The 26,774-nt window shown below is 39.6% G+C and overlaps 1 protein-coding gene across 2 annotated transcripts; it reads right to left on the reverse strand.

The window, feature by feature from the left end:
• Positions 1 to 3,261: 3,261 nt before the first annotated feature.
• Positions 3,262 to 26,507, reverse strand: LOC148717951 (ATP-binding cassette sub-family C member 4-like). 2 transcript variants are annotated; one of them, XM_088742653.1, is made up of 6 exons: positions 10,586 to 13,116; positions 9,296 to 9,678; positions 7,138 to 8,486; positions 6,211 to 6,781; positions 5,173 to 5,309; positions 3,262 to 4,567 (listed from the first exon to the last, which is right to left on the reverse strand). In XM_088742653.1, the coding sequence occupies exons 1-6, from the start codon at positions 11,117 to 11,119 to the stop codon at positions 3,699 to 3,701; spliced, it is 3,843 nt and encodes a 1,280-aa protein (XP_088598779.1). In that variant the 5' UTR covers positions 11,120 to 13,116; the 3' UTR covers positions 3,262 to 3,698. The 2 variants fall into 2 exon arrangements, with proteins under 2 accessions (XP_088598779.1, XP_088598780.1); XM_088742654.1 differs by lacking the exon at positions 10,586 to 13,116 and adding an exon at positions 26,330 to 26,507 and having other exon boundaries at positions 3,265 to 4,567.
• Positions 26,508 to 26,774: the final 267 nt, after the last annotated feature.

The raw sequence follows: 26,774 nt of genomic DNA on the forward strand, positions 1-26,774 counted from the left end.
CTTTAGCATTTTTATAGACCTCGACTTCGTCTCGGCCCTGTTGGGAGAAGATTTATGTTTTAGTTTCTAACGAGTTTTTTGTATTTTGACCGTCGCGCAATTCTAGTTTTTATTTTTCTGGGTTTCGATCTAGTTCTTGTATTTTACCCGTTCTTTGACTCGACCAGCTGAGCTGTAAAGAATGATCAGTTAATTGGCTCTTTTCAAATTGCTACCGCTATCGTTCAAGCTATATCCGAAATATTGTATTGTTATTATTTGTTATGAAAAATTACAGTTAGGGTCTTTGTGGGTTTTCGGACATTCGTAAACTTTTTAAATTTTAATCATTTCCGATTTATTCGAGTTAATTCATGTTATTTCGTTCCATTAATGAACACAATATCGAAAAAGTCACGGTAGTTTTTGGAATAGTCAACCAATACATTTTGCTTTGTACACAGTCATTGTACACCTGCATGTCGGTACTTTTATTGACCATGATTGATGGTGATATAAGTGTTACTGGTCTTTCTGGAAGTCTGGTTCGCATGGAAGTTGGCAGCTGAGTTTGTGCTCGTAAGTTCGCTTTATTTTCATGAGGATACAGTACGTCTTCGAGCGCCAATTTTTTTTTAATTTCTATATGTCATACTAAGCATTATTCAGTTAAACTTTGTTTTCCAAGAAAACTTTTGGTAAAATTCTTAATCACATGCGTGTAATTAAGAAAGACGTATTTTTCGAACTGAATTCTCCTCAAGCGTCCAGTTGAAGGCAAAAAACGTATCCTCACAGTCCATAAAAATGACAAAAAAAAAAGAACTCAGCTAATATCCAGCCATCTCGACCTCACGCTTGGTCAATTACACATATTTAGTACTCGGGCTTTTCACGGAAAACTACTGAGGTTAAATTTCGGCTTCGTTTTTATTTTCTTTTTCGCGTTTCGCCTGTAGTTTAGGGGTACGTCACAGGCTATTAGATGGAGATGGCAAAAGGTTATAGCTCTGACCACTTGCCCATTGACATAAGGAGAAGGACCCCGGGTAGGTGAGGTAACCCACATAAGAGGTGAAACCCACCAAAGGGTAACCCGCCTAGGTAGGCTGCCGGTCTGTCTGCTAAGGGTAACCCTGTAAAGTCACAACTTGTCATGTAAACGTTTCAAGATAACCTGCCTAGCCGGCTTTGCGTTCATGTTACATTTGAAAGCGCCCTAACAACCTCTAGAAACCTCATTCCCAGACCCCTGGGTTGTAAACGCGGGCTAGCGTTTAATTATGGCTAGGCGGTTTCCCTAACCTACCTGGGGCCCCCCTACCCTCATGTAAACAGACCTTTAATTCAATAACTAAGACATATCGTGGGGTGGTTTCAAAGGCATCAGGAATGCCCGGGTTCACGCAAATTTGCGTCTACTTTTTACAAAAATTAATCAAACAAGTATGACCAATCCTCTTTAAAACCCAAGAGTGCCTTCTTTTGGGATGATCCAGATCAGGATTTTTGATTCGAGATCACTCGGATCATGATGCACCAAACAAAGGAGCGGTATTTTAGTATCGGTTACCGTAAGAGATTAAGAGTGGGGTGAAATACTGGGATGTACATGAGCAGTAATTTAAAATTTGAAACAGAAACATCATGGTTGCTGCGTGTCGGACAATTTTTGTTTTTAGAGAAAGTTGATAGAACAGAAAGTGGTCTATAATTAGTAAACAGAGAGAAGTAAAAGAAGAATAACTCGTATTCAGTGTTTTCATTTGATCAGACCACATCAGGGATAAGCGCAGGTTAATAGGTGGTTTGCAATCAATCTCTAGAGACACAGGTAACAATGGTGAAAGGTGGTGGACGAACAAAACAAGCTAATGAGATATGTATTTTTTACGTCCACCAACATGGCGGAAATGACGTAACGTGCAAACCACTGAAAGGTAACAATCGTGAAATGCTGGTGGACGAACAAAAAAAGCTAATGAGATATGTATTTTTTACGTCCACCAACATGGCGGCAATGATGTAACGTGCAAACCACTTATAGTTGAGTACATCAATTGTTTCTTTGACGACATTTATGGTGATTTGCTTATAGCCTGAAGCAACTCCAGAGTGGAAACCACCTCAAGAATCCATTTATCTGGAGAGCTGTCTTAACAAAGCTTGATGTGAAGTCTCGGAAAAGTTTGCTTTCTTCTTATAAGCTTATCTGCATTATAATTCTAATTTTAAGAGTGCACCCAAAATGAAAAACTAACGTGACTGGTTCATGTTAACCAAAATTTATTTCAAAGCACGCTAATTGTCTAGCTATTATATTGTAGTATGGTTTTTGTTTTCTTGCAAGTTACATACCAAAGTGGTTTGGATGACTCCGAAGACAAAATTTCTCGTGGAATTGCTTTTGTGGTTTTTGCTTTCTCACTCCCACTTCTAAAACTTCTACTCGGCATGTTTATTTGAATCATAATTTATCGACCATTTCCAATTTTTTTCTTGTACATTTATCAAGCGAAAAATTGCCGACACGATGCAAAGTTTGGTAAGATTTCCACGCAATCCTAGACACCATTATGCATACAATTCTCGGATAAAGACATCAACAGCGGAAACGATAGTTTTGGCTTAGTTTTAAAAAAAGTATGTGGCAATGTCTTAGAATGATCATTTCACCATGAATTCGCATGATTTTGGATGCAATGTATATATGAAGTTCATATATTTTGAACTGCGGTATTAGATACGTGTGATGCTTGATCCTCGCAGTAGAGAGCGCTATTTATGCAATAGCGAAAATAAGACCTGAAAAAAATTAGGCCTGTACGGGATTCGAACCACTGACCTCTGCGATACTAGTGCAGCGCTCTACCAATTGAGCTAACAAGCCAACTGGGAGCAGGCCGTTAAGTTGATTCGCAATAAACCCGTGATGATAAATCAGATGCAATGTATATATGAAGTTCATATATTTTGAACTGCGGTATTAGATACGTGTGATGCTTGATCCTCGCAGTAGAGAGCGCTATTTACGCAATAGCGAAAATCAGACCTGAAAAAAATCAGGCCTGTACGGGATTCGAACCACGGACCTCTGCGATACTAGTGCAGCGCTCTACCAATTGAGCTAACAAGCCAACTGGGAGCAGGCCGTTAAGTTGATTCGCAATAAACCCGTGATGATAAATCAGATGCAATGTGTATATGAACTTCATATATTTCATTGTATCTGATTTATCACTTTCACGGGTTTATTACGAATCAACTTAACGGCCTGCTCCCAGTTTGCTTGTTAGCTCAGTTGGTAGAGCGCTGCACTAGTATCGCAGAGGTCAGTGGTTCGAATCCCGTACAGGCCTGATTTTTTTCAGGTCTGATTTTCGCTATTGCTTAAATAGCGCTATCTACTGCGAGGATCGTGCATCATACGTATCTAATACCGCAGTTCAAAAAATATATGAAGTCCATATATTTCATTGTATCTGACTATGATTTCTCGTGATTTTGGTTAAAATAAGCATTCGCCGCGTAAATTTTTCAAAGACCACAAATTGCACTCGTCCTCCGGGGTCGTGCAATTTTGTCTTCTTTGAAAAATCTATTTGTGATTATTACCATCAAATCGCACCCGAAATCATGTTATTACCTATCCTAATCTCTTGACCTCTGCAGGACTTGTCAGATCTGACTTGACAATGTCTTTCGCCTCAGAGTGCCTCTCAGTTATTGTTCATTATTGAATCAAATTTGTCAAATCCATCAACTTTTCCATCTTTCAAGACCAAAATCTTGTGGCAGTCTCTTATCGTGTTTAAACGGTGAGCTATAGTGATGACAGTGGACTCCTTCAGTTTGTCCCGCACTACAGTCCATATCGTCTGCTCTGTGTCTGGGTCTACATGCGCAGTTGGCTCGTCCAAGACGACGATTTTACTTCGTCGTAGCAGCACACGAGCCAAGCAAATTAACTGCCGCTCTCCGACACTGACATTGGCGCCCTGTTCCAGCAGTTCGTGATCAAGCTTGGCCTCAAGTCTCTCGACGAAATCTTTCAGTTGCACATCCTCTAAGGCCTGCCATAATTCAGCGTCTTGAAACTTGTCTAAAATGTCGAGATTTTTTCTCAGTGATCCACTAAAAAGAACAGGACTTTGGCCAAGAACCGAGATACCTCGTCGGGCTTCTTGGAGGCCTATCTCTTTAATTGGAACATCGTCGATGATTATCTCTCCATCAGCATCAGGCATTCGCATGAGAGCTGCCACAAAAGATGACTTCCCAGCTCCTGTGCGGCCGGCAACTCCAATCTTTTCTCCTCCTTTGATGCTAAGATTGATTTTCTTCAGCACTTGAGGTCCCCCCGGATAGTAGGTCAGAGATACATCTCTGAATACAATACTTCCTCTCCGAGGCCAGTCTTTTGGAGGTTGTCGCTCTTCCTGGTATCCAGGCTCCCGGTCGAGTTTAGTGTAGATCATAACTCGTTCAACTGACGTCATGTAGTTTTCCACTTCAGAGGCTTTTCTAACTGCGTATTGAGTCATGCTCAGAGTTTGGATGACATAAACGAGAGCGAGACCAGCAGAAGCTGAGAAAAACAAGAAATTGGAACTTTAATCCATAAATTCTAGACCAGTCTCACGCTGGCTCGAACCTTCAAGAGAAAGTTTAAAAGGCGTTAGTCACTTTGTATTGTCATAGCGGTCAGTTAATGGGAAATATAGAGACCTTCCTTTCGGATTGTTATATAACAGTTCTTTGTTTTAGTCTTCTTAAGGTTAAAGACCCAAACTTCATTTGTGAATCATATAAGACAAGCAAAAGTTTGCTGAGTTCCTAAGCCGCCTGAGTGACCCTCACGTTTATTTCGTGTTTAAAAGCTACCCGCGGTTAGATTTTGAATGCCACATGGGTTTAGGTAACTTTCGGGTACACTACTCTCCCAGCCTCTCTCGTGTTTAGATGAGACTATCTTGACGATTAAAAAGTCCTCTTTCATGAAATATTTCTCAAGAATTATCGCGAATCTAAAATGTCCTCACACTCACCTGTACACACCTAACGACTTATGTGAGTGCGCGTATAGTCTCACTTATTTCATTATTCAGTAGTATATGCTGTGTTAATACACGACTATACAGATTTCTGATAAATAGGAAGACTAAAAAACGTTACTAAGAATCTTGAGCTTACCAGCATCTTGAGATACCAAGACTGCAGCCAGAGCAACTGCACCGACTAACAGGGAAGCGAGAAAATCCAAACGTGTTCCCAGCCATCTTCCGCTGGCCATCACCATAATATATGCCTGATTATGAACATCTTGATATCTGAAGGGATGAGTGCTAATCACAGTTAGTTTTAATAAAGGAAACATTTTTGGTTGACTGTCAAAAAAATATGTGTTACATCAGCATTGTATCACTTTCCTCTGTGACTGGTCCAAAAAAACTCGAGCGCACCACTCAAAAAATTTGATCCGTTGCAAAAGCAAAACCAACCGCACTATCGGTCTCTCCTGTTTTCCTGCACTCAATTCCGTTTCTTTGTTGTTACTTTTAGTTCTCGTTAACTGGAAGTGATCTATTCTTTTCGTTCTAATCGGCTTGTTGCGATTAAAAAAATATAAAAAATAAAAAATATAATAAATATAATATAAAAATATAATAATAAATATAATATAATATAATATAAATATAATATATAATATATAATATATAATATAATATATAATATAATATATAATATAATATATAATATATAATATAATATAAATATAATATAATATATATAAAAAATATAAAGCAAAACCAACCGCACTATCGGTCTCTCCTGTTTTCCTGCACTCAATGCCGTTTCTTTGTTGTTGCTTTTAGTTCTCGTTAACTGGAAGTGATCTATTCTTTTTGTTCTGATCGGCTTGTTGCGATTACTTGGGTTTTGTTGTTCGAAATTAATCTAAAAACGTGCTAAGGAGAATATTTGGGGTAAAATACGGCACTTTGCCTGATAATAGAATAGAGCCTTCCAACGAATCCCACTCCCCTCCCCTCCCCCCACTACTCTCTAAGAAACTCCCGAAAGGTTCACTTGCTGACCAGTGTCTTGGCACACGTCAGAAAGAAAACAATTTGGTGAATTAAGTTAGATATAGTGTCAATAAGGACTCATTCGTGCTCTGTGGATTAATCATCTCCTGCAGTAGATCCTGAGTCAATGTCTCCAACGTACCTGTATAGTGCGTCCACAAAATCTGTCTGTCTTCCTCTTGTACGAATCGTGTCCAGTCCAACCAGAGTCTCCGAAAAGTGAGCGAACACTGGGCTACGGGATATCGACTCTAGCCTCTTTAGTTCTCTGGCCGTTTTCAAGTAATAATTGGAAAGAAAAACGACCAGCATAGAAATTGGAACAACAATAAAGACGAGCCAAAAATTTGTGGCAACTATAACCAGAATTTGGAAAGAGATCAGCAAGAGCACCTGTATTGCCAACAGGAATGTTTTGGGTAACAACTCATCAACGCAGCCAATATCATTCGAGAAGCGATTTAGGATCCTTCCCACAGGATTTGAATCAAAGAACAGAACAGGTGCTTGTAAAATGGCCACAACCATTTTATCGTGGAGACGCTCGGCGCACTTTAGAGAAAGTAGGAGGAATCCATAAGCCCGAATGATAGTAAATATAAAACACGCGCCAACCAGACAGGCGAAGACAGAAAGAAAAGTCTTCTTTTTCTGATCCTCTGGGACTAGCCTTGCAAGAAAGGAGAGCCACAAGTCCGGAGCAGCTATGACGGCTGAAGAAGATATCATCAGGATGAGTTAATTGAAATGTATTTCTATGAGATAATTTAGTATACATTAAAAGAAAACTGCCCTCGGAAGCTTAATACTGATAAGGTAGCCCGCAAAATAGCCCGCTTTTTCTCATGTTTTTCAGCGCAAGCCTGCGCGAGGCAAACGAGAGCGGCTAGACACGTGCTTCTTAAGCAAGGTTTTAATCCAAGTTTATTTACATTTTTTATTTTTAACTCATAATCCGGGATAAATCGATAGTTGTAATGGATGCTTTGCACGTAATAGAAAAAAGATGGCTGTATTTTCTTTAAGGGCCTGACTCAAAGCTAGGAACTCAGTATAAAAATAAGTTTACCTTGAGTAATGAGAATTAAAACAACCATTACAGTTATCATCAAAGGATGTGCTCCACTTCTAAAGTAGTCCCAGTAAAGCTTGGATGTCACAACTCCGATCGTACGATCCTCCTTTGCTATCTCCAAACTCCTCGCTTCATTAGGCAGGGGATGTATTTTCTGGCATTTTTCTTCATCATCGTGTTTCTCAGTATCCTCCCAGGCAAACGTCGCAGATGATTCTGTTTTGTCCTTCAAAGTTGCTTTGTAGAGCGGGTCAACAGTTGCACTGATGACACCTTTTTCGTGCAGCTCGACAAAGCGTCCCTTGTCTAGTACACGCCCTTTGTACAACACAATTACATCATCGGCATTTTCCATGTGCTGTTGCTGATGAGAAGTTAACAGAACAATTTTATCAGCCAGTAGATTTTTGATGCACTTGTTAAAGATATGTTGGCCAACTTTGAAATCCACGGCACTAAGTGGGTCATCCAACAGGTAAAAATCTCCGTCAGCATAAACTGCGCGAGCCAAACTTACTCTTGCCTGTTGTCCTCCACTCAGAACCTCGCCGTGTTCTCCAACAACTGTTTGGTCACCATCAGGTAACCGCTGAAAGTCTTCTTTCAGAGCACAGACCTCGATTATTCTTTCGTACCTGAACTCCTCGTAGGGCTGGCCAAACAGAATATTTTCTTTTATTGTTCCCGAGAACACCCAAGCAGTCTGAGGCAAGTAAATGACATTGCCTCGATAAAAAATCGTCCCACTAGTATCGGAAATTTCACCAGCGATCGCTGAGAGTAAAGTAGACTTACCACTTCCAACCGGCCCGGTGATAACTGTTAAACTCTTTGAAGGTGCAACAAAGTTGATATCCTGAAGAATAAATTCATCTCCACGATGGTTTTTTGCGCAGGTTACATTTGACACGTATAGATCAGTTGGCCCTAGCTCTGTTGCTTCACAAGAGAGTGAGATGTTCTCCATATTTTCGTCTTCTTTTTTCGAGCAGCCGCTACTTTGTTTACTAAAGGTACTCTCGGCCTTTTGTTGGCGTTTCTTACTTTCATCACCCTCCGAGGCTGCCGATAAATTTTCTAAGAGAAGCAATTCTTCGATTCTTTCAAGGGAAACGTACGCGTCATATGTTGTCAGGAAACCATATATCACATTCCACATGCCATCAAATTTTAGAAAACCCATAAACGACAGCAGCATAAAAACATTAGCAGGTGTGAGGGTCTGGCCGCTGAGCACCATAGTAATTACTGACACCAGAGTAGCTAATGGCGTTGCACTGTACAACAAGGCATCAAGACTTGACTGAATGGCTGTCCTCTTCGAAATGACGCTGATTTCATTTCTGAAGATAAAAGATCATTGCAAGTTATGTGGAAATTCTCTCGAACCTACGCGTCCCCAGTCTACTCTCTACTATGAAATATTAATGAGGTGGGCACGTGAGAAGTGTACCCTGCCTTCCAAAAATTTCCCATCGTCCTCTTCGTCATAGAAGTGCCAGTTTCCTGTGACCCAAGCTCCATGTACGAAAATCAAAGGTACCACGGAACACGAGTTTGGCTCATTGAAGTATTCTACCAATTATGGTTTAACAATGATTCGTTGAAGGCGAAGTGAATACATTTAAAAATCCCCAAGAAGAACTCGAGGGAACTATTCCAAACTATTTAGTGAGCTTGAGGCGAATGATTGTTTTTAGTATTATTGCCCGGGAACTTTTAATTCTGTTGCAAATTCACTGTGTTATTAACACCATTCTGTAAATAAAGAAAACTTTGCGTGTTTTTCATACAATTGTTTTGATTACTTACATCAAGTTAAGGAGCTATTTTCCACTAGAATATAACAGAAAAAAATTCCTTCCTCGGTAACTGAAAAAACGCGAATAAGTCGTTTTGAAATGCAGTGCATATTTATAAGCTCAGAGGAGCATGAATTTGAGCGAACCAATGTTCAAAAGGTCAAATGCCCGGAAGGTTGCCCGGGCTTGAGCTTCTAGTTGATCCGCGCTTAAATTAGCCAATCATAGCGTGCTTTCTAACTGTGAGATATGATAATTAAGTTTAAAGTAAGTCATACATATATTTACTGCAGCTTACACCAAATAGTTGTTGGAGCCAGTTTAAGACTAAACATGATCATTTACTTTACCTTCGCATATCTTTTGTTTCTTTCTGATATTCGTCCTCCCACGCCTGCGTTTTGACCGCGCGGATTCCGGAAACTACTTGATTCATTAGGGAGATTCGCTGATCGGACACTGTAGCTGTGCGCAAGCGCAGCTTGGCACTAGCATAGGACAAGACGGCAAAGTATGGAATGAGAATACACAGAAAGAACACACCCGTAGTAGCCTGCCAACCAATCAAAGTGTAGATGAGGAATATTGTTCCTCCATACGAAAGGAGAGCAAAAGGTGTCAAGAAAAAAAACTTGACTGTCTCTTCTTCCATTCTCTTAACATCATTAGATATCAGGTCGAATAAGCGTCCTGCAGTGAATTCCAGTAACACCTGCTTGCTGAGAAGAAGCGTCTGAAAGAGAGTGAAGATTTGACATTAAAGAGCAAGTATGTTTCAAAACCTAGAAAGACTTAGTCTCCTCCACAAAGATAACCATAACCACTTTTCGAGACGAGAATAGTCGAGCTTCTACCGAACTTTTTAAAGTATCTTCAATTGAGTCCTGAATGCGACAACTCAGTCGCAAATTTGAATCTCCCTCAGCAGGGCGGCCATTTACTAGTGAGGTATGGAAGCAACATTCTCCTTTTTTCATCTCAAGGGCGGGATCTACTTGAACAAGAAGGAGCTACACGAAAAGGCAATCTTGATTCAAATAATTATTTCTTGTGATAGCCATAGAGGAAACGTTTTGGGTCAGGCTAAGACCATGGAGAGATATCAGTACATTTCTTAAGAAAACTTTCGGAGGATAAGATCACTCTTTGAAGGCTCTAAAGCCGTAAGAGTTTACAACTTTGAATATACTTTTACATGATTTAATAAAAGGTTTACAAGGCTCCACACTAACGGTGACCAACTAGCCACAGATTAGTAGAAATTCAGTTTTGGCTGGTGGTTTTCGATTTCCATTAGCCAGTTTGGCTAGTACACAGAATGAAATTGTCGTAACATCTAAGATACCACTAGCCACTTGGCTAATGAATTGAAAAGTTTCGAGCCCTGGTTTATATTTTTTAGAGCATACTTTCCCATTAATTTTAGAGTAAGGCTAAGTTACTGTTTGTTAATTGTTTGTTTGTTGGTGGGTAGGATCACTTGAGTTCTACAATTGCTCGTACAAGCTGTAACTAGTAATCATGTTCAATGATCCTCTCTTTCTGGGTCTCACTATAGCACAAGTTGATTGCCATTGGTTAAAGTTTCTGGAAAAAGTAATTCTAGATGGGATGGATAAAGGCTTATTGATCGTGCTTACCTTGTCGTACACCAGTCCCCTCAGTGCGCTGCCTATTTTGATCCCCAACACTTCACCTCTGTAGTCTAGGTGGTGCATACCAAGACCACCGATCAAACCATTGAGACACATAGCTAAGGCGCAGGCGTAGATCAGGTAAGTATTCTCTGCCTCAGCTGACTTAAGCATTGAAACGAAATACCCGAGAAACAGTGGAAACAGAAGGCTAGAAGTTGTATACAATACATTCCCCGTCAAAATGATGATAACGTCTTTGACAGAAAGCATATCAAACACGCTTCTCCAAAGTTTAGGCCTTTTCCCATGTGTCTTGCAATGATGTTTCTTGCTTTCCCAGCTGGTTCGAAGCTTCTCGGTGACAAAACGGCCAGAGGTCTCGTCTGACAAGGGTAAAAAGTCACTTTGATCCAAAGGTCTCTGACTGCCCTCCTTAAGAACTCCGTTCATCCAACGGAAAAAGAGAGCAGATGCAGCACTGACTTCTTGATCGCCGTCATCACTGGAGATCTTGCTGTAGCCGGTTTTTGATTTCATCGCTTGAGAGCTACAAAATATTCAGAAACTAATCTTATTCATGACTAGCGTGTTCAACGCAGTGGTCAAACGTCTGCGTATGTATCTCCAGGGTTTTAGAACCAAGTTTTTTAAACATACTCACAAGTCAGTAAGACAGGGTGTTTTTGTAAAACCGTAGGCCTTTTAAAGCAGTAGACCTAGAAAGTCCGGCTTTTAATGTCTTCTGCTTTAGAAGGCAGTTACGCGAGGCACGTTGTCCCAAAAAGTCCATTACGTACAAAATGATGTGAGTGACTTCTTTGTTCTATGTCCTTAACATCTGAAAGAAGTTCTCGGTTTCCTCCACTGCTCGAAGGAAGGACGTGTCGCATCCGCAAAGCATAAACTTCAAACGCTAAGTCAGCGGACACTGAGGCGGCAGCTTTCATTAATATTCCACCCGTCGATTCTGAATAAGACTTTTAAAACCTCCCTGAGATCTTTTGATTTGAGTTTCTGGATGTCAGCTAAGGACGAAATCTCCATATTTTTGTATTTGAAAACCACTCTTAAGGGAGAAATCGCATTAAAAAGCGCATTCGAACACGAAATATCAGCAGATCAGCTATTTGAAAGAACCACTGGGTCAACCCCAACCTCGTTATCGCGTGTGCACGGTTACTAATCCAATATGGCGCCGGGAACTGTAAAAAGGACCATTAGACAATATATTCTTGAATTATCTTTCTCTTGTGGAACAGGGTACTCATAACTATGTGGGATGCGACACTACCTTATAGCGTCATTATACAACCTCTAGTTTTATTCAATACTACAAAAATTGTGCTATACCAGTGCCACATGCAGTCTTTAGCTGTCTATATCTTAATCTTTCCCATTTTTCCCACATAAAATTTCAAATAAAAATGTCTATCCTTTTATTGCTAAGAAGCAATGTCATCGAAACTGCAAATGGTTCCTGTTATTTCGACGTTAGAAGTGGTCATCAAAAGCGAAAAAGGTACTTTTTTCGAAGCATTGAGAAATGGCGTTTCTCACGTGATTGGGATTGACAAGCCATTGAAAACCCTTCTGATCGGCTGTCAGCCTTTTTCTGCTTGAAATCCTTGAATCGACTCTCGTTTCAGAATCCTCGTTTTAAGATAAACATAGAATATTTGGAAAGCAACTTTTTAAAATAAGGAGTCTTATTAAAGAAAATAAAACACAAAAAGAAGTCAGTCAAACTCCGATGCAAAACTTTCCAGAGGTTAAAAAGCTTTCAGAAAGAAATGTGCTATTGCTTTGTGCGAAATGTGGGATAATACGGATGAACGGGATTCCTTTGACCAAGATTCCGTAAAAAAGTAGGCTTGTTTTCTTTGAATTTTTTTAATATTCGTTTCAGTAAAGTTTCCTTAATGAGAATTTGTGTGACATTTTTAGGTAGGACCGACGCACGGACGCAAATAAATTTCTCGCCATGAGTGATGGCTTTAGCTTAAAAATAGTCTTTCTCAAAGAGGTGAGAGTAGACGATGGAACGAAATCTTGTCTGATGCTTTCCATCCAAAATCTTCTAAAAAAATAAGAGGGGGAAGTGCGACAGAGATAAAATGTGGCGGAAATTTCAGTCTTTCACTGATTACGGCGCTTATGTATTTTAGTTTTTCCGATAATTTCAACTGAGATAAAGTAAATAAAAGACAGTTGTCTTACCTCAAAGAAGGAGTAAAGAAGCTTGGCCACGAAGCATAAAGACCCGGCCATACGATAAATGTTGGACAATCCAACATATTGGTTGCATGTTGGACAGTCCAACATGTTGTAAATTAGGGGGTGGCCCAACGATACCAAACATCTGTTCAATATGTTTGATCAAACATGGGACGCATAGGGTTGTGGGCAAGGATATTTCCTAGCGCACACCACGTTGTAATATCCATGGATGTTTGAAACATGGCGGAGAGGAAAGAGAAATTTAAGCGTTGTTTATCAATGTTATTAGTGCTTGACGAGCTTGAGGAAACCGAGGATAGAGCAAGTAAACGAGGGAAAACAAGATAATGGATTCGAAGACGACAAGAGAATGGTTATTTTACCAATATTGTTCGAGAACTGGCCGCCGAAGACACGCCTGCTTATCACCAAATGATAAGAATGACATTCAAGGACCTCACTGTGATATTGCGAGAAATGGAAGTGAATATCACCCCCCGTGAAGTCCCAAAAGGAGGACATAAGGTAATAAGTGCAACCGAACGATTGACATTGACATTGCGTTTTCTTGCTACGGGAGAAACTTTTAGATCTTTAAGTTTTCAGTTTCGAATCTCCAGGGCTGCAATTTCGTACATAATTAAAGAAGTCTGTCAGGCGATCGAAAAAATGCTTGGACCGAAACTTTTAGCCAAACCCCCCCCACCCCCCCCCCCTTCATCCCAAGAGGAGTGGCAAGCCATTGCATTAAAGTTTAAAGATAGGTGGAACTTTCCCAATTGCTTAGGGGCTATTGATGGAAAGCGTATAGTTATGGAACCACCTGCTGGCAGTGGCTCCTTTTACTACAACTACAAGGACACAAACTCTATTGTTTTAATGGCAATAGCCGGTCCGGATTTTCAAAAAGCCAATGAAAACTTCATGCAAACCTATTGAGTATATTCGATGTTTGTCAAGAAATGCCAAGCGATCCCAAGAATTGCTTTGATTTTTTCATGCGGTCAAGCTAACTTGAACGTACCGTACTAAAACATATAAACATGTTTTATAAAGCTTGGGAGGTCACGTTGGTTTCGTATAATGTTGTCTTTGTGCACACAGTAAGTGTCACCAGCTTTAGAAGGGCTTCAAGTTCAGTGGATATGGACGGAAACAACACTGAAAACCTCAAATAAACCTATTGAAAAAATTTGATGTTTTTTTTTTTTTAAATCCCAACTGATTCTAAAATTATTTGGAATTTTAGTGGGCAAATTTTCCGAGGTTAACGAGACACAAAAACACTTCACCAGACTGCCGGGCACGTTCTCAAATAGCTAAAATACCTTTTTCACGGTAGTTTTATCTGAGTGAAGTTGTACTTTATCCGGTGTAACAGGGCCTTCGAGAGTATTGTAGTATGAGGTGCACCACTATTGTCGGAAATCTTTGCATCAAGTGAACCAAAATACCGTGTGCGTTGGGGAACAAGTTGACGTATTTCTACTAGGTTGATCCGCTGGCTTACAGAAGAAAAAATTTTGGATAGAAAGAACTGGGAAAAGTGCCATATACAAAATATAGCGCTTCATAACCTTTAACTGACATTTTACCGAATATTTCTGACTGCCGGGCATTTAGTCCATTCTAGACTGCGCCCGGTCGTCGGATCAGAAGCGAAGAATTTTCAATAAGTGTCGACAACCGAGCGATATTACAGGGTGAACAAGCTCGCTGAATAAACTAATAAAAACAAATCCATTTTTGGAAATGCTTAACATTTCTTAGCAAACATGTGATATTCTTATGAAGTTTGAAAGAACCTTTGAAAGGAAATTCTGTGAAACTTTCTGACTGCCGGGCATTTAGTCTGTTATTTGAGACCGTGCCCGGCTGCAGGGCATTTAGTCACAGCGATAAATAATTGACGTGGCAAACGACCAAGAACTACTTCGAGACCGATTCAAATCTCTATTCAAAGAATAATAAATTTTCTTCTCAGAAGGGAAAAACAAACGAGTTTCTCGGATTAACAGAACCCGTGGGGCAGATTTACCATGCTTGAATTTTTGTTTGCTAAAATTTACAACCAGAAAATTGCCTAAGTCGATTAATTCAGAAAGCTCATTTCCAGCCATAATTCGCTCCGCGCTTGGAAATGAAGTATCATTAACTCCAAAACGAATTTCATCGCTTGAAAGAGCGATTAAGGCGCTCTAATACATTCTTGTTCAATACGTATTTCTCAGGAATCAGAGTAGAATTGTCTGGACCCTCTATGTAAAACTTTCATCTGTTGTTTAGTTGAAGGTGTCTTTAACTCCCCTACGGCTTAGAACAGAAGGCGCTCAAATGGCCGAACTCCCCGCATTATAAGATAAACAACGCAAAATTAAAGTTCTGTATGCGATGGCGTTCACAACCCGAAGGATGAATACCAATTAACCTCAGACTTATATACCACTATGTTAATAACGCACCAGCAAATATTCGAAGACGTAAAGAAATTTGATATTCTTAAACTCTTAGTAAACATGTAGTTGCCAGTGGTTTCTAGAACGAAGGTTACAGACATAATACATTAACAGCGGAACAACTAATTACAACGATGAAATAACATAGGAAATACGGACAACATAGGATGAAATGTGAAACAAGCGAAGATAGGAGACATTACCTGACGATTCGGGAATACCACGTAAAGAACTAACGTTGCTCGACTTTGAACTAGCGAAGTCCTTGCAATTTTAATAATGCGCGCGAAAGTGGATCTATTTATACTATTTATGCGCTCGGACTGGGGCGAGAGGGCGGATTGGTTTCTACACACTTTGCAAATAACTACACACAAGAGACATACCAGAACGCGTACTTAGCGAGGACCACATTCCATACAGAACGTGCAGAAAACAAATATCTACTAAACCTCGTAGCGCAGATATTTAGATAGACCTTGAGTGTTGGTCCGGCCGGGGCTTGAACCCCCTACCTCCCGCCCATCATTACCGGGGTTCGAATTCTCAATACTCGTTTTTAATGATACAATAGAGACTGATAATGATATATTATAGAACTATTTTAGTTTGTTTGTTAGTTTGAATGGTACAATAGATGATGATAAGGATAATATAAAATTATTTTTGTTTGTTTATTTTTAATGGTACAATAGAGAGGGTCTGGATGGGGTTTATTGTTAAGTATTATTTGGCCTTTTTTAATGTTTAGTGTTAACATTTGTAAAATTTTAATGTTTAGTGTTTTAAAAAAGTTAACTGTTAAGTATTAAAAGGTGTTAGAACAGTGATTTCACTCATTAAAGATCAATAAAAGTTTCATAGAGAAGGAAATAATGTTAGAAAAAAAGGACTAACATTCTTCAAACTTAGCTCTTATGATAAAGGGTGCAAAACTAGAAACAAAAGGAGAAGAGCCTGCGCGGAACTGACCGAACTGGACAGCATGCATACTTTGTGCTCATGCGCATAAGTTCTTCAGACATTTTATGGTCAGCGGTATTTAGCAGACTTCTGTATGCAAAATGGCCGCCACGTCCGCATCGGTGGGAGTTGTGGAAGTATTAGTCAGCTTTTATAGATGTGGCGAAGAAAATGCTTTTGAAAGGTATCGAAGCAGAATTCCAATTGGCAAAGAGCAAAGAAATATAACGGACGCAATGAAGCATTTGATCAACTTTCTTGGTATTTCGCAAATGGCCACCTCATTGGGGATGGGAAATTTCGAGTTGAAACTGTACCGGCTGGCCAGGTATGCCCACGGGAAAAAGAAGAATTTACATATCTTTAGCAACATCAATGGGAAATAGAAGTTCCACTCCTTGTTTTGTTGATGTTATAGACGGAAAAACTATAGTGTTTAGTATTTTCGAGGCACCCTAATTCAGACCCTCAGAGATAGCAAAGATCTCCAAGTGAAATCGAAATCAGGAAATGTTTACGCGATTACAATCGACAGGATGTTTTGCCGCAAGAAACCCTTTGGGAGTCATTCATGTTGACATGTTCTAATTGGCCATTCACACTTTGGTGGGCTAAAGAACTCAGTTCGAAAAAACATCTACTTTGCCTTTGCCGCCATGACCGTAAATATGTAACTTTTAATCTCGGCTCAACGCAAATTTCCAACTTCTTTCCCATGATATTTTTTTTCATACTAACTAAAAATAGGCGGAAGAGTGTAGATATACATAAATATGTTGTGTTTTCGACAAACTTCTAGTACAGCCGATCAACATAACATGCGCACAGGGAAGCTTGCTGGGTCAACGTATTCATTAACGACATCAACAATGCAATAGTCCATTTTACAGTTGTGTGCTTGGTTGCCAAGCCTTTGAATGGGAGTGAGGCTAGGGGTGAGCTTGTTGTGATACAAACCTTGCTGCCTTTCAAATGTAAATCACTTTGTTATCATGCTAAGTAGATACAGGTCTCTATCACAACAAGGTCACCTTCAGCCTCACTCTGAATCAAAGGCTTGGCAACTAAGTACACAACTGTAAAATGGCCTATTGCCAATATCTCATCCCTTCGAATATAATCAGATTACACAACCCAATATGGATCTAATGAATCCCATGCTGTTTTCGAATATTTACTGAACAAGGACATGGAAGTTTTGGCTACATGGTTTTCTAGCAATCCTATCCAAGTTAATGCGTCACTGAGCTGTCTTTAACTCCGCTACCCCACAGTATTATATTTTGCGTATTTATTTTTTCGCTTTGAGCTCTAAAAGGCGTATCTCAGTCGGGATCATAAAATGGAACTCAAAAGGTTTAAAACCTTGCGGCTTTAAACGATGGGAAATTTGCAGCTGGAGTAAAACAGCCCACGTCTTGTTATCATGACGCACGGTCGTGGCGACATTTAACAAATTCACAGCGGTTTAGCATTGTTTGTACTCTTATCGACAACGACATTCATCATCACGGTGATCAAAATGTTGAGGATTCACGAGGCGCAGCAACAAAACGCAATTTTTGACAGACATTAAAAGAAGTGAAACAACTAAAAACAGATTAAACCACGAGCAAAGGAAATTACAACTTCTGCGATATTTGATAGCAAAGTTTCATGCTATTTTATCCGAAGACTTTACATAGAGTAGTTACAGTGACTTGTGGTGGTTTAAAGACGCTGTTTCATTCAGTGCCACAAGTATCAGACCAAAAAATCATAATATTTAAATATATCACCTTAATACGTCGAGTATGGGCGATATCGAAAGATTGCGCTAATCATGCTCTAAGTACTTAGTAAAGTAATAATAAAATTCCGTCATGTGCTACTCCAAATGGATGCAGCTCCCGGCAAATTATTCCTTAATTTGACTTTCATGAGTTCGAGTGCAGACAACTAAAAGAAATTTAAAAGCTATCCTACAAAAACAAGACTTTACACGAGTAATATACTATACATCTAGTTTTAAAGGATGCGATTTTCTTTGCAACTTCTTCAAATTGTCCTACATCAACTAACGTGACACAAAAATTCCTTGAATTGTTGAAACTTAGCAACGTACTTTATAACAAAGAACAGTACAAAGTTCACGGCGCCTAAGTCTTTTAATCTTTTTTCCGATCATTTCAATATAAATGAATAAAGGCTGATAGTTTCAAAAGAAACTGTTTGGGGCTGCGTCGGGGGGAGTAACGAAATAATTTGGATATATCAACAAAGTTGAAGTGGTAAATTGGCCACCGTAACGATTACAAAAGCTGACGTTTCGAGCGTTAGCCCTTCGTCGGAGCGAATAGAGGAATCGTGGGTTGTGTGTGCCTCTAAAGGCAGGGAATGGAGCTACGTTATTGGTGGGAACATGGCAACGAGAAAAAAAAGAATAAATTAGTGGAATGAAAAGCGTTCGTTGATCCCTGTGGGATAAAGACTGCAGGTTTAAAAGATGAGCTTTTTTTCAAGATTTTTACGGCTTTCCTTGCCACTTAAGTGTAAGGAAAGACCGCAGATTGCCATATGTTGCTTTGAATGATTAGGTAAATTAAAATGTCTAGCGACTGGTTTCGATGTGTCCTTGTCATTCCTTTCCACGTCTCGAAGGTATTCTCGGAATCGGTCACCTAGTCTTCTGCCTGTTTCGCCGATGTATATCTAAATGCAGTAAGTGCAAGTTATGCAATAGATTACATTGGCGGAGGTGCACGTGCTCACACTCAATTGTTTTTCGTTCGGAAACAACTTCTTCAAACAAACCAGTGGTGTAGCCATGGGCACCAAAATGGGACCTAGCTATGCCAATCTTTTTGTAGGTTTTGTCGAACATCAATTTTTCAGCCAATACAACGGGTCTAAACCTGAACTCTACCGTCGCTACATCGACGACTGTAACGGCGCTTCTCTTCTACCAGAGAGGAGCTCACTCAATTCATAACCGCAGTCAATTCTTTTCACCCGGCTCTGAAATATACCTGGGAAATTTCTGACAATTCTTTATCCTTTTTAGACATCAAAGTTTCAATTGAAGGTAACGGTTTATGCACTAGTGTGTATTACAAACCTACAGACTCGCATAATTACGTGTTGTATTCGTCTTCGCATCCATCTCACGTGAAGAATTCCATTCCTTTTTCTCAGTTTCTAAGACTTCGTCGTTAATGCAGTGATGACTCTGATTTCCACCACAAATCAGAGTCAATGTGCCAGTTCTTCGATAAACGTGGTTACCCTGTTTCTGTCGTTCAAGGGGGTTACCACCGCGCCCGAGTTATTGATCGACACTCAGCACTACAAACGTCGCATAAGGAAGATTCCGACCGCATTCCATTCACTCTCACGTTTCACCCTCACAACCACTCAGTTAAATCCATCATTCTTAAAAATTTTAAATTACTTCAAAACGATCCAGAGACAAGCACTATCTTTTCGCAGCCTCCGCTCATTTCATTCAAACGCGACAAAAACATAGGCAATATTTGGTCAGAAGTTTTTTTCAGACTACTGACCAACCAGGCACTTTTAAATGCGCTCGCGCACGATGCAAAACGTGTCCTTTCATTCACAACACTGAGAAAATATCGGGACCTAAACGATCCATTAAGATCACCGATCACTTCACGTGCACCTCCACCAATGTAATCTATTGCATAACTTGCACTTATTGCAAAAAGATATACAATTGCGAAACAGGCAGAAGACTAGGTGACCGATTCCGAGAATACCTTCGAGACGTGGAAAGGAATGACAAGGACACATCGAAACCAGTCGCTAGACATTTTAATTTACCTAATCGTTCTGAGCAACATATGGCAATCTGTGGTCTTTCCTTACACTTAGGTAGCATGGAAAGCCGTAAAAATCTTGAACAAAAGCTCATCTTTCAAACCGGCAATCTAAATCCCACAGAGATCAACGAACGCTTTTCATTCCACTAGTTTATTCTTTTTTTTTCTCGTTGCCATGTTCCCACCAATAACGTAGCTCCATTCTCTGCCCTTAAAAGCACACACAACCCACAATTCCTCTATTCGCTCCGACGAAGGGCTAACGCTCGAAACGTCAGCTTTTGTAATCGTTACGGTGGCCAATTTACCACTTCAACTTTGTTGATATATCCAAATTATTTCAATATAAAGTCAACACAGGATCACTAATTTCAAGATTACACGGTTTACCTAGCAATACAGCCAGCTATTATTGAAATACGAGTTCTGCTTTGTCTAAGCGTGTGAGACATTTCAAAATGGCGGAAGCTGCAAATTGGTTAGTCCTTAAAAGGACACGCCATACGGATGAAGGAAATGCCTTTGATTTGTTCATTGTGAGTAGCTGACAACTTTAAGTGTTCAAAGTGTTCAAGTGTTCAATGTGAACTAACATATTAAATAAAAATTTCAACACAATTGTACTTTTACTAGACTACATATACACTACTCTATTAGAGTAATGTTTCTCAGGTGTAAATGTGAAAAAAAAAAAAAAAAAAAGAGAGAAAAACACCACACTTTATTGTTTGTGAGGTGTTATTACTATTACCCATTCTTATAGAGCAACATTTTCAACTTATGGCAAAATATCTTTTAAAGATAGAAAGTAATACATTTAGCAATGTCAAAATACGTACGGTATCAGTACCTTTTACGCCCACACCTTAGAGGCCGTAGGCGTACTAACCGACTACTCGAGTTTCGGCCGATCACAAAATTCCCTCAAATTTTTACTACAAGACATTTGATCTATTCTATCGGCAAAAATTGTATTTATTTGGTTCGTAATGCTATTTTATCAAATTTTTGGCAACGAGATGTGAGGACGGTCAAAAACAAAGAAAATTGTTTATTTCAGCGTTCATTTTCCGGGTTTCGCTGGAGGCTCTAAAAACTTACGCATTTGTTCAAACAGCATAAATCGGACAAACGGTATTATTCTACATCTCTTCTGTCGATTTATAGCAAAATATGTAAATTTTGACTAAACAATTAAGAATTACGCTATTTTGAAAATACAACACAAACAGTGCTTTCCAAATCTGAGCGAGTGTGCTGTTGTTCCAAGACGCTTTTCTCAAAAGTATAACGGGATCTGGAGTCCTCACCACTATCTGTGTTTTTTATATTAATAGGGCTGGTGTACCGAAAACAACACAAAAATTTTTGGCAACTAGCCTTTTCGAGCTACAGGAGCTCGATGAACTTTACTAATGTTCAACGATCAAAGTGCCTATGACTTAGTTTATGCATATTTGTGGTTACTCCATTTCTTACTCAAAATCAACATTTGAGGCAGTGCTTATTTTCAAAACTAACACGGTTGTTTTGTTGAGGTGAGGATGTCCGTAAATTCATCCAAACTTGCCCCAAATTTAGCAATTACGAAGGTACAAATGAACATCTTCTGTGTGACCTTACGTCAACTATCTCATGCGGGCTAAAACATGTTCCCAAAATTCTGTTGAGTTAGTCTTGACCGCTGTCTTATGCTGCAAAAAGCTAAAATTGCTGTTACTTATGGACTTAGAAACGCTCATTCAAAATATGTCATAATGAAGTGAACTTCGTGTCTCACCAGCTCTTGAGGACATATCCACGAGAATGGGTTGATTCAGTCCGGGGTCGTGCTCTTTACGTTGAAAATGTCACGGATCCATATTTAACTACATCGCACAGAAATGGTTTGTGTTAAGATTGATACTTTTCCTATTTTCACTGTAATTCATACCAGCATTTACCTCATTATGAACCAAAAGCAATTTTTTTGAAGACATAATTATGATGATGACGCTTTCAGGCTGCAAGCACGTTGAAATGCCCATGTTTTTACGTGATACCGTAAAATAGTAAAAAGTAAAGTAAAAAAGTAAAATACAAAATCAGTGGCCACTAAAAGATTAAAAAATTTAGTTTTCCTTAATAGTTTTGATAATCACCGCCGGTGATTCACCGTTTATTGTCTCTTACAATTTAAATGGGCTTTTCATACTTGGTTATAATAGATTATAAGTAAACGAATATGTAGAGATTTATTTGCATCGCCTGACTCATGTAGGATTTCTAAAGATTAATTGATTGTGTCGGCAGAAGAATTTGCAGCTACGCTTCTATATGTTTTCGCCACTTTCCTCTAATTTTCATCTTTTCTTAGCTTTATTAACCAGTCTCTCTGCTACCAAATAAGTAAAGCTCTCTTCCTCGATATGTTCTGAAAAAAGTACTTGAAACCCCGTCCGTCCACGCCGAACCAGTCCTTACCAAAACGGGTCAAACGATGTACTACATTCTTATTAAAAGGTGTAGACCTTTTCCTATCAGTTACAGTTACATCCTTCTAAGAATGTGGAAAGTTTAGTTACCAGATATTTTTTCCTATCTCGGCAACCATACGGAATCTCAAAAAATTTAAGCATCTCCTTAAGCATGACTACGCTGAAACTTTCAAGTTTTTTATCGCGTGAGAGGTCACACAAGCAGTATGAGTCATAGCAAATAGGGTTCTTTAGACCAAGCTGACCAGCAACGTTTTCCAACATTTCACGTCTTTCTTGCTCCTCTTCCTCTGCATATATTTCCTCAACCTCAATTTCTCGGTTTCCCTGTCTTCTTCTTGCGGCCGCCGGTCTCGAGAAAAACCCCTGTGCTTGAGTCTTTGTTAACCAGTCGTTTGTTTCAATGCGGGAGCTTTCATGCGGGAACTATCAGGGTTTCTTGCCGTTCTCATATCTGCAGCTACTTTTTGGGATCTGCTTTCATACAGGTTCTCCCTCTAAGGTCAAATTTCGTTGTGAGATACTGTTTAACTTAAGAAGTGAAACGCAAGGCTTCCTGACTTCGTGGCCTATGTAGTGCCCAATTAAGCTGCATATCACTGCTGGGATTACCAGCTTCTTGCTGGTGCTCTCGCACGTCACTAGATTCTACTGGTGCGCTGTCGATTTCCTAGTCGTTAACATTGAGGAATTTCTCCGCCCAGTCTCTTCTAAGTTTGTCATACATTGTATTAGAATTTCGGAGAATTTGGCAGGGCTCGCCTACATCAAGATGACTTTCTAATCCGCTGAATTTCTTGAACACCATATCGCACCCTGGGTCAGAACAGGCGAAAAGACCATTCGCTCGTTCACCCATCACTATTTTTTGTCGTCTTATGGAGTCGTACCCCCTTGCGCGGAAGTGATTTTTCATTTAAAACTAGGCTTGTTGGACCTTGGAGCAAGACGACTAAATCTTGGTAAGGAATGAACCTTTCCTGCCCGATGCCATAAGCTCTCTATATTCGCAAACCTTCCCTCTCAAACTTGAAGTTGTCAGTACTTACCAAAACCGTCTTTCTTTTGTACTTCAGGTGATTTTTCGGTTTCGTTTATTGAGCAAACGCAGGCAGTGGTACCTCTAACAGGACGTTTTGAAAGTCAGTACTGCACGCATATCTTTGGCAGAAACTACATCACGCTCCTCGTTAGAGTACCGTCGGATTGATGACTTCTTTGGGCAAAGAATCCGATCACAGAAATCTTTTCCATAGTGGAGTTCGGAAAAGTCACACAGCATGACTGCAATACCAATTCGTTTCCCTGCATCCCTAACGGCTGAGAAGATGAAGTTGTTGTGGTAACATCCTGCTTCATCGCTACTTAGGTAAATTTGACTGATTTAGGGTGTAAATGCGCGCTGATATCAGCAAAAAGTTTGTCGAAGGTCGATTAGCTCACAACTTAACTCCAGCTCAGCTGAGTAACGACCTCTCTTACATCATGAGCAGCAACGGTCAGTTCTCTGATGAAGATGATATAACAGGAAAACCGATCACTGACCAGCTTGTTCTATACCCCACGAATCCCAGAACAAAACCGTTTGATTTAAGTCTCGACACTTCTAAGGGTTATTATTCATCACGTTTTGGTGTAAATATGTATTCAGCGGATAAGGCAGAATACACTGTCGTCTGCGAGATGTGTTGGCAATCGAGTAAAGTCGATTCAAGCAGTGTGACATTGACAGCAACATCTTCTGTTGAAACAATTTCAACTCAGCGTAGCAATCGATTTGAAAATCACATCGTCGCCTTGATTCACATGACGAAATGGAGTAACGCAACACCTAATTATTTGATGTTTGACGTGGTGATCAAAAACAAGTCTGGTCAGTCATACGATCAGAAACTTCCCATCTGGGTGATAGTCTATGGATCAAAGGGTTATCACAACAGCATACCGAAGAGTGTTTGGACAAGTTGGTACAGCTTTGAGAGTGGTGGAGTTCGTATAAATTCTGCGCTTACTCTCGCAAAACAACCGTCTGTCGCCTCTTCAGCGGTAACGAAAAAGTATGTTGATGATATCCAAACATCTTTACAGACAAATATCGATTCAAAAGCGACAAAGACGGCGCTGACAAACGCAACGAAAAAGATCTGGTATCGGGGAAACTGTGCTCATAACAATACATCACAGGTAAGTTTTTACGTAAATGGAACATCAGATCATACCACAAACGTATCACAGAGTGATAACGCTGATTTCACAGTGAACAAATCAGACAATACAAAACTCATAATCAACAACGCTGGTATGTATCTGATTACATACATTGACGGTGTTAAGTCTCAACATCTATCACATCTCAAGTTCATCTTGAGCAATTCGTTCGTGAGATCAGCAAACGGTATATTGGCGGCATTGCCCAACACACGAAGTACTTGGGTTAATACCGCTAATACCGTTCTATTATATTTCCAAGCGAACACAACGCTGAGCATAGAGACAGATAACAGCAATACTCAACTCGATGGATTGGATTTTAGCCATCTGATGATTGTGAAGCAAGATTAAAAACTAATAATTTTTATTATGTAGTGTTCATAATAAAATGACTGATGCAACCATTTTCAACTTTAACCACATTGACCACTCTATAGGAGAAGAGAAGATCGATGAACTCAAAGCTCTTTACAAACACTATCACAAGAAGTGGTGGTGTTCGAGGAAGATCTTCAAGAACTTTAAACGAAAGAGTCTTCTCTGTAAACTGGGAAGCACTTTACTAATTGTTATCGGAGGGATAGCTGGAGGGGTAACCATGAATCCAATCCCGCTTGCTACAATATCAGGTACTGGACTTCTTCTCAAAACGTTTACTGATGTGAAGAAGTTTGATAGAAAGATTGATATGAGTAAATTTGCCTTCACAACCTATGAGAAGATCTTGACTGAACTGAGGTCTTATCTGAGAGGAAGACCGTTTGACAGTGTATCGTTTCTCAATGAGGTGAGACTTATCGATGATACAATCACAGATCTATGTCCAATCTTTCAATCGACTAAAGTACTCAAGCAGTATGGAATACGCTTTGAATCTCAGTGAAGCGAACGAGCAGTAGTAGAACTACTGTAAAGATCTGTAAAGATTTTATCAGAAATTGACTGAGATTTGACAGAGATTAGCTGAAAATGAATTCATTTTCAGCTAAAAGTCTGACTGTAATTTTGACTGGGATTTTGATCATGCTGGCTAAAATGTCCTAGAATTTTTGACTGTAATTTTGACTAGAATTTTTGACTGGAATTCTAGCGCATTTCAAAAACCGCTAGAACCCGCCCTGACCCAACTACTTAAGGTTACTCTTTGAAGGCTCAAAAGCCGTATGAGGTTACAATTTTGAATTTACTTTTTCATGATTTAATAAAAGTTTTATATTTTTTTAGCATACTTTCCCATTAATTTTAGATTAAGTTACTGTTTGTTAATTGTTTGTTTGTTGGTGGGTAGGATCGCTTGAATTCTACAGTTGTCTCGTAGAAACAGCAACCAGTAAACATGTTCAATGATCCTCTCCTTCTGGGTCTCACCATAGCATAAGTTAATTGCTATTGGTTAAGAATTCTGGAAAAAGGTAATCCTAGATCGGAGAGACAAAGGAGTAGAATGCTCTTTAGGATCGTGCTTACCTTGTTAGACAGCAGTCCCCACGCGGGTTGTTGGGAGAACACGAGGACAGCTTATGAATCAGGAGCCAATCAGACGATGCGTACAATGTTCATTATTTTAAAAAAGAATAGAATATTGTTTAGGATCGTGCTTACCTTGTGGTACACCAGTCCCCTCAGGGCGCTGCCTATTTTGATCCCCAACACTTCACATCTGTAGTCTTGCTGGTGCATACCAAGACCACCGATCAAACCATTGAGACACATAGCTAATGCGCAGGCGTAGATCAGGTAAGTATTCTCTGCTTCAGCTGACATAAGCATAGAAACAAAATATCCGAGAAACAGTGGAAAGCTCCATACAATTCCTTATAATTTTATTATTTTTTTTAGCATTAGTCGAGGCGCGGTGGGTGTTGTCACATATAATCCTCGCAATCCTGTTAATATTGAGTCTTTCATTGTATGGCGTATTTAAGGTTTGACATTTTTAATATAGTCATCTCAGCTCTCGCACTTTTCTAGTTTGACCTTAAATTTTATCTTGCATGTAATTAAGCTGTTTTACCTCTAACCCCCAGAGGTCGGTGCGCCTGCATTT

Source organism: Stylophora pistillata, chromosome 13, assembly GCF_964205215.1.
Source record: "Stylophora pistillata chromosome 13, jaStyPist1.2, whole genome shotgun sequence".
In the NCBI taxonomy this organism is placed as follows: Eukaryota; Metazoa; Cnidaria; class Anthozoa; order Scleractinia; family Pocilloporidae; genus Stylophora; species Stylophora pistillata.

Excerpts from the sequence above, each read along its gene's own strand:
- LOC148717951 (XM_088742653.1), bottom strand. The coding sequence starts at position 11,119 with ATGAAATCAAAAACCGGCTACAGCAAGATCTCCAGTGATGACGGCGAT. Across the intron at positions 6,782-7,137 it reads TTTAATTCTCATTACTCAAG|CCGTCATAGCTGCTCCGGAC; the intron begins GTAAACTTATTT and ends TATCTTCTTCAG. Across the intron at positions 4,568-5,172 it reads CTTGGTATCTCAAGATGCTG|CTTCTGCTGGTCTCGCTCTC; the intron begins GTAAGCTCAAGA and ends TGTTTTTCTCAG.